Source organism: Schistocerca gregaria, chromosome X (genome assembly GCF_023897955.1).
Source record: "Schistocerca gregaria isolate iqSchGreg1 chromosome X, iqSchGreg1.2, whole genome shotgun sequence".
Lineage (NCBI taxonomy): Eukaryota > Metazoa > Arthropoda > Insecta > Orthoptera > Acrididae > Schistocerca > Schistocerca gregaria.
Genome location: NC_064931.1, coordinates 418001920 through 418010850, shown reverse-complemented (window position 1 = coordinate 418010850; position 8931 = coordinate 418001920). Strand labels below are relative to the sequence as shown.

The window sequence follows — 8931 nt, the reverse complement described above, 5'->3', positions numbered from 1 at the left end:
GGAAGTTATAGTGGTCCTATGTGATTATGAATTCTAGATTAAAATAACAGTAGTAATATGATGACACACAAAGATGATGAAATCATTTCCTCTGAGGAGTGTGAGAGCAATTGAGAAATGGGTGGAATTGTCATAGTCAGATATGAAACTTAATATAAAAAGTTATAACATTTATATACATTGTAAAAAAAAGCTCTACTAAAATGACAGTTGCATGTTGTGACTATTCAGATGTGAAAACTGTCTGTGAAAAGAATTTCCATGGAATTTGATGGAAACATTTCAATGTCAACATAATATATAGCACACAACATATATGTTTTTTAAACAAGTATGAACATGTATTAATGAAAATTTTATTGAATCAATGAAAATTGCCATAATGAGAACATAGATGATATAAATGTGTATGTAAAAGTCTTACAATTTTGAATGATAAAATAAAATTTGTGTATATATAAAAACAATGAACTAAACTGAAACTTAATTACCATCTTAGGTGAACAGCACATAACAAAAATATCTCACAAGAACACAGAATGGTATGGCACAGAACAAAACAGTTGTTATACATATATAAAACATAACTTTCAGCTTTTGAATCAAGGCTGCAGTTTTCTTGCACACACATTTAGTAAGATTTAAAAGCTTTCATTAATACTTAAGTTTCACACATATTTTAAGCAAGCTCTGGCTGAAATCAGTCTCAAATTTCACTAGAAAAGTTTTGAAAAATTCAACAAATTATGACAACTAGGAAAAAAACTCCCTGCAAATTCTGACTAAAAATGTCAGAAAAAATACACCACAGAGTAACGCATGAGTAATATTCTTTCATGACATCATGATGACCATATTTACACAATTACTCTATTGCTTCATGATGCAAATAATTGCCATAGTAGACATTAGGTAAGAGACACTGATCAGCGCAAATGTTGTTAGCCAACAATACATGTACAAGTTGTGTAGCACCTATTACACATCAGTTGCATATGGGTTTGTGTATGAAAATCCATGGAACTGAGCCTGATCCATTGTCTCCAAAATCCCTCTGTCAATTGGAGTCAACTGTGCTCGTTCCGTTGTGAAAGTTGTGTCAAAATATTGTACATCAAGAGGATGTTGCTGCAACAAACATAATAAATAATTAAAGCCCATGTTCAAGTACACTATCTTTAGTAATACTAAGAACATCATCCACAATAAACTGTATTCCTTAAATTATTTTCATGTTCCATAGACACAATCATAAAGGACATTCATAACACTCAGTCCTGTAAAACTTCATCTCGCATGATTCAAAATGAATTATTATGGTTCAAAAATTAGGCACTAAAGCTAATGACCCTAAAGTTAAACTGTACAGTTTGGTGCTTGTGACCTAGAAATAAAGTAAAATCAAATATTACTTTTGGGATGTAATCCAAATAGTGGTGTTTAGTAAGTAACTCTTAATGTTCTTTCAAGTGCAACGTATTCAGATGACCAGTATCAATTATGAACTGGAAACCAGCCAATCAAAATGACATGCTGCACTTATAGAAGGAAGATGCTGCAGGCAATGATATCTGATGGTGTTTACTATGAAAGCTACCAAAAAGTTCAATTTGGAAAGAAATACATAACAAAAGTCTGCCAAAAAAGGGCTACGTGATAAGCAAAACCTGTTAAGTTAGAGTGGTGGCTACAGGTAAGAGGTAAAAAATAAATTTGTTGCACAACTTAACTAAAAGTAGGGATCAATTGACAGGAAATTACTGAAGCATGAAGCAATAATCAGCTTGGTAACTGAGGAGAAAGAGGGGGGGGGGGGGAGAGGAGGGAGAGAGAGAGAGAGAGAGAGAGAGAGAGAGAGAGAGAGAGAGAGAGAGAGAGAGAGAGTGTGTGTGTGTGTGTGTGTGTGTGTGTGTGTGGAGGGGGTAGAAATTGTAGAGGGATACCAAGGGAAGAATATAGTTTGCAGGGTCAAATGTAGGTACACTATGTGATCAGAAGTATCCGGACACCCCCCCCCCCCCCCCCCCAAAAAAAAAATATGTTTTTCATATTAGGTGCACTGTGCTATCACCTTCTGCTAGGTAGCCCATATCAGTGACCTCATTAGTCTTTAGACATTGTGAGAGAGCTGAACGGAGCACTCTGCAGAAGAAATTTCCACACTCCTAAACATTCTTAGGTGCATTGTTTCTGATGTGATAGTGCAGTGGAAATGGGAAGGGACAAAAGCGTACAGGCCAACCTCATCTGCTGACTGACAGAGACCGCCGACAGTTGAAGAGGGTCGTAATGTGTAATAGGCAGACATCAATCCAGACCATCACACAGGAATTCCAAATTGAATCAGGCTCCACTTTAAGTACTATGACAGTTACGTGGGAGGTGAGAAAACTTCATTTTCATGGTCGAATGGCTGCTCATAAGCCACACATCATGCCGGTAAATGCCAACAATGCCTCGCTTAGTGTAAGTAGCATAAACATTGGATGATTGAACAGTGGAAAAACATGTGGAGTGCCGATCACAGTACACAATGGGTTGATCCAATGGCAGGGTGTGGGCATGGTGAATTCCCGGTGAATGTCATCTGCCAGTGTGTGTAGTGCCAACAATAAAATTTGGATGTGGTAGTGCTGCGGCATGGTCATGTTTTTCTTGGAGGGGGTTTGCACCCCTTGTTGTTTTGCAAGGCACTATTGCAGCAATGACCTACAATTATGTTTTAAGCACCTTCTTGCTTCCCACTGTTGAAGAGCAATTCGGGGATGGTGATTGCATCTTTCAACATGATAGAGCACCTGTTCATCATGCACGGCCTGTGGCGGAATGGTTACAAGACAATAATATCCATGTAATGGACTGTCCTGCACAGAGTCCATATAAGAATCCTATATAACACCTTTGGGCTGTTTTGGAATGCTGAATTCATGCCAGGCCACACTGACTGACATCAATACCTCTCCTCAGCGCAGCACTCCATGAAGAATGGGCTGCCATTCCTCAAAAAACCTTCCAGCACCTGATTAAACATATGCCTGCTAGAGTGGAAGCTGTCATCAAGGCTAAGGATGGGCCAACACTGTACTGAATTCCAGAATTACTGATGGAGGGCACCAGGAACTTTTAAGTCATTTTCAGCCAGGTGTCCAGATACTGTTGATCACACAGTGAAGGTTCTAGTAGTTATCCATGGGTGAAGAGGCTTGCACAGGATATAGTAGAGTGTGGAGAGTTGCTTTAAACCAGTCTTTGGACTGAAGACCAAAACAAAAACACATAGAGGAAAACTGAGTTGGAAGACAAGGTGAGGAACATTCACAGAGAGTAACAAAAGAGAAGTAAGACAAACATTTTGCCAAAAATTAGAACTCTGTTGTAACTGAAACAGAATAAGAAATGAGGGTACAGACAAGTGAAGTCGAGGACAAAAAATTCAAGTACTTCAGACGATGATGTAACTTGACAGGTGTTACTACAAACTAGGAATGTCTTTAGTGCTGTGAACCAGAATTTGCTACATCTTAAGATTAGCATTAAATAAAAGATAAGGCTGTAATATAACAATATTTATCAACATTTTACTCTGTTCAATAGCAAAATTGGTGACATTAAGCAAGACGTTACTGGGTTAAAAACCTTTATTATAAATTTATTATGTGAGTCAGCAATCAATGTGAATGTTTTGTGAATGAAATCAGCTAGGTCACTTAATAAACCTCTTTGTTTATAAATTTGTTTCAACTTATGCTATCATAAGATAAGAACTTCATCTTGGTTTGACAGGTTGTAAGTTCTGATCTGATGACAGCAGTAGCTGAAACAATGTTACAAATAGAAAAAATTCTCAAGCAATCTAGATAGTTTTGAAGAAAATTTTCCTTCTGCAGGAAAAAGTGTCTGAATGATCTGTGGGGTATCCCGAAGAACACCCTGTCATAATCTCTTTAAGACACTCAAGATATTTTCTATAGCTTCCCAATATATTTATGTGATTATAAGTTTCATGGTTGACAATCCTTTTGACTCTGAAATGAATGAAACATTCCATGATCACATTACATGAAGGAAGACTAACTTCCATTGTGATCTCAAAAATCTAACATGGTCATGGTACAGAAAGGTGTACAGTATTCCATTGTTCAAATATATGATTCCCTACCACTCTACATCAAAGGCTTATGTAGTAACAGTGTTTTACGTAAAGCTAAATGAAAGACACATTCACCTGAAAAATCTTTTCATTCATTAGATGATTTTTTTGAGATAGAAATATAGACTTTGTATGTGTATATACAGCCCTCCCTCGCCCTCCTCTCTGTCTCTCATCTTATCACTTTGCTTCTCTTCCATTCTAGATTTATGTTCTGTATTTTCCATGAAACTGTTTCTGTACAATAATTGTACTATGTTCTATGTAATCTACATTTATATACTGTTTGACTCATTCTGCACCCTAACGTGTCACAAACATGAATGGATTATTGGGATATGTATATAAAGAAATAACATAAAATAAACCTGACTTCTACTACTGTCCTATATGCCTTTGCAGTTATTAAACAGGTAATAGTAAGAAAGCAGGAGCCACAATGTATTATTACAATCAGATATGGAAGTGTTGATATAGACATGATTTAATATATTTGTCTTGATGCTGATTATGTGTGATCTAGTGTTCTGCAAGATGGGGGCTGTATTTGGTTTTTGGAAACATATGGCATGAAAGAGACTCTCAGTTTGGTAAAGATTTTTTTTTTATTCATACAGTCAGTACTGACATGAATAAAGTAGGTAAATTAGTGATGAAGCCTGAACTACTACTGATATGCCCCTGCTAGGTTAATTGTTGTATGTATTTCTTACTGTGGTTGCAGCACATACTGTTACTGCACAGACAGTACCAAGTAGTTTAATCTTTTCTGGATGCCTTTAGCATTCCAGATGCTATTTTACTTTTACATCAACCTAACTGATGCTGTTTTTACAGATATCTTAGAGGGTACATTTGAATCATGTATAGAGGTAGAAATGGTAAATTGACTATATGATTGTGGTAGGAAGAAAGATCGGTGTTTAAAGTCCCTTCATTATCAAGGTCATTTGAGATGGATAGATCATGGCATCAAGTTACTAATTTCTGACAGTTCACCCAGAATTTAATGGGACACCACTATTCAATAAAATTTTCTTGTTCACTTCAAAAAACACTCGCATTTTTGATAGCTGTCACTGCCATAAGCATCAGCAGTTAGAATTTCTGACTGCCATGACTGTTATGGTGTTCTGCTTATGTAGATGCAAGGGTAATGTCTGGCACCTCCAGAGAGGACCAGAATGACAGATGCATTGAAGGCAAGTTGGGCAGCTCCTAGCACATCCATTCTGTTGCAGGACCAAGTGATGCCAGCTGGCACCTGGAGGATGTTGCCACACTTGGAACTGCTGCTCCCACATCCCTACACACATCAGGCATCTGTTTTTGCTTTCTTTCAATGTCCAAAGCCTTCTGCCATGCCCTACTATGTGTACCCCTAGCCTCTGTGAAAATTGTTGCTGTTTAAGTCAATTCCAGCTGCTTCTTTTATAACAAATCCCAATATGATGATGTTTGAGCCAAAACTCTCATCTTATCAACATCACTAAACTGGAAATCTGTTGTAAAATATGCAGCTGAAATTAGACCAGCAAAAGTTTTAACAGAGACTCAGATGACATACAAGGGGAGGCCACGATGTTGGGATCACAGATTCACTTCAAACTTTTTACACCTTTTGCAAGCCATTAAAACAAAATAACATGCAAGTTCTAAGGTGCACTACTCTGGCAGTTCGGAGAAAATCACAAGAGTTTTACACATCTATTATGTGGCATATGCGTCTGTGCATAGGTGCTGGATGTTAAAGTGTTCATGGTGATCAAGTGGTTAGTGTTTCAGCTTGATAAAACAAATGTGTATGAGGAGCTGGTTCGATTCCCATTGAAACTTAATTTTTAATCTTTAGTTCTTTTCATCTCTGGTCATATATGGTCTGCATCCAAACTATTGGAAGAAAGAGAAATTTTTTCAAAATGTCAACAAGGTGTGTTTTCCCTTAGAAATTCTGAACATTCCCTGTAAATGTGGGAAAACTGCTTTCATTCAGTTCCATTTAAAATTGTTTTCCATGTCTGTATGACAAATATGATCCTGCAATGTGTGATGTCAAGAGCACACATGACAAGTAATTCTACATTATTCTTGTGGTCTGGCATGTTGTGACTTACTATATTACTGAATGTCATTCACATCATTATTTATCAAGGTTTGACTTGGTTTTCGAAGCCTGTCCCTCGCCTTGAAAATTTAATTAAAAATAGTAAATAGTTAAGTAACATACAAAATTCACTAAAACTTCATGAAAATATGTGGTTTTTTCTATTATATTACCTCTCAAATGTCACATACATTAAATAATATGACAAGTGATGAAAAAAATATAGATTAAAAAGTGAGTGACAGCAGGATTCAAACAGTCACTTTGTCCACAATCCTCTTACTAAGCAGTAACTCTGACTACATGGCCACACTAACTTCTTACAAGTAGTACATGTGCACAAATATATCAGGTACATAATAGAAGTGTAAAGCTTCTCTTGCAAGTTTCTCTGAACTGACAGAGTAAGCCAAATTATTACTTGCACATTATGTTGTTTTAATGGCCTACTAAAGATGTACAAAGTATCATGCCCTCTCCTTGTTAGCAGAGCATCGGGGCGCACTTTTGACAATGAGCAAAAGCAAAGACAGGAGCTTGGTGCCTGTAGGGATGTGGCAGCATTAGTTTCAAATGTGGGAACTGACCCTTGCACCATCTGACATCACTTGGTGGGCTCGAGCTGCTAGGAGCTGTCCATCTTGCCTTTTGTGTGTGCATCACTCTGGCCCTCTTTGGAATGTTCCAGACACTGCCATTGCATCCATATAAGCGGAATGCCATGCCAGACACAATAGTCAGTGTTTTTACCTCATGATGACATGGCTTGTAAAGTGGGAAGATTTTACTGAAGCATGCAACTGCAAAAGACTCTGAGGCCACAACAACATTGTTATTGCACAGTGTAAGATGAGGAATTCATAGCAATAGTTGGAATATGTATATATGGACAAGCAAGCCAGGTTTTTTGTACTTTTAGTGTTAATTGCAGTAAACTGATGTAGATATCTGGTTTTACTTTTGTGTTCAAAATGCAAAAACAAATTTGGACAGTGGCAGTTTTGGGTAATTGGGAGGATACAGACACAGTGTCCATAAGAAATGTGAGTGGTGCATTGGAGCATGGTAGACAATTTTGGATGCAGGGAAAAACACACTTTGGGACCCTCGATTATGTTGTTTCAGAGTTTGGAGTACAGTTCTTATATGAACAGAACAGTGATGGGAACTGAAATTAACAACATGATGTAGCCAAGAAAGTGAGCAAAACGAGGTTTAAATTTTGGACTGCGGACTTGTGAAGCAAAGATGAAAACACAGTGCAAGTGATCCGTACAGAATGAGATAAGACGTTTGTAGTAAACATGAGAAAAAAAAGAAAATTGACATTTAGCCTTACAGAGTGGACTCCACCTATCAACTGGTTTAGAAGCTTACAATATTTTTATTTATATTCTTTAGGGCCATACGTAATGTGATCCTTGTCAATATTACCTTGTAGAATCTGAGTTGCCTTTGTACTCTAGTCAATTGAACTTACAGAAGGAGAACAAAGTCAAGTCGTGGAATAAAAACAATATGACAAGGACATATTGTCACTCACTACATAGAGCAGCAAGTCACAGACAGGCACAATGAGAAATACTACTAGAGCTATTTCAGGTTTTGGACAAAGTTCTCCTCCAGATGTAGATAACACACATACATTGAAACAAGACCAACTCAAACACACATAGCCACTGTCTCTAGGGACTAAGACCTGATTGTGATTGCATCTCTTAGAGAAATAGTGTGTCTGAATTTTGTACTGCAAGCTTAAAGAGAAAAGGCAGATCATCATTCTTGTTTGTTCTTATGTCAACAATGAGGGATGAATTCCAGTGCCCTCAAAGAAAGACATGTGGATGTACGACCAAATATAATAAAAAGTTTATTAGAATTAAAGTTATAAATTGTTTAGTCCAGTTATTACAGATTAAAGCTACAAGTTGTACATCTATATATGATTGGTTACAATAAGTTATAGTCCCTGTGCCCAGACATTAAACCTTTTAAAAACACACAACATCATTTTGTAACACAGTAAAGCTTGTGCTAACAATGAACAGTTTCCCCTAAAAGAAGGATGTCTATCACAGCTGTACCCAGAAAAGGAAATTATGCAAAGACATTTAATAGTTGTTTCTGGACAGGTTATGGAGAAGACCAGGTTTTTAGAGGACAACTATAGTGATGTATTATAGTGAAACAACCATAATGGCAATAGAAGACTGGTGTGTAAATTATATGGTTATCACTCTAGTATGGACTAAGTTGGTATTAATTTCACAAAATGTGCTGAAAATCATAACTGAATGGCCTTTGAACTTTGCAAAGTTAAATAAATTTTATTTCACCTCAGAAAATGTGAAAGGGCTGGATGATACAGTGTTCAGGTGTTAAGATTTAAGTTTTCTGGATATAGGGCCATGTCACATTAAGGAATAGTCATCACAGAATATTAAGATTGGTGAAGAACAATGTAACATATTTAGTGATAATTATGATTAAAAATATACTTATTATGCAATTACTGTACAGTAATGTAATTGGTAAAATTATGTTTAAGTTTAACTGCATTATGTTTTCCTTGTTTTACATAAATGCTAACATTATCAATTTAATGTATTTTCTGCATGCTGATTCCCAAGTTTCATCTTAGTTTAATGAACTGCCCTTGTCCTTCTCTGTCTAGCTA

The 8931-nt window shown here is 36.7% G+C and overlaps 1 protein-coding gene across 1 annotated transcript in view; it reads right to left on the bottom strand.

Annotated features, from left to right (window-relative positions):
- Positions 1–336: 336 nt before the first annotated feature.
- Positions 337–8931, bottom strand: part of LOC126298441 (titin-like) — a 171230-nt gene continuing 162635 nt past the window's right edge. Inside the window, exon 8 of the mRNA XM_049989769.1 lies at positions 337–1128. Coding sequence (XP_049845726.1) covers positions 979–1128 — 150 coding nt within the window. The 3' untranslated portion in view covers positions 337–978. The remainder of the gene's footprint in view (positions 1129–8931) is intronic.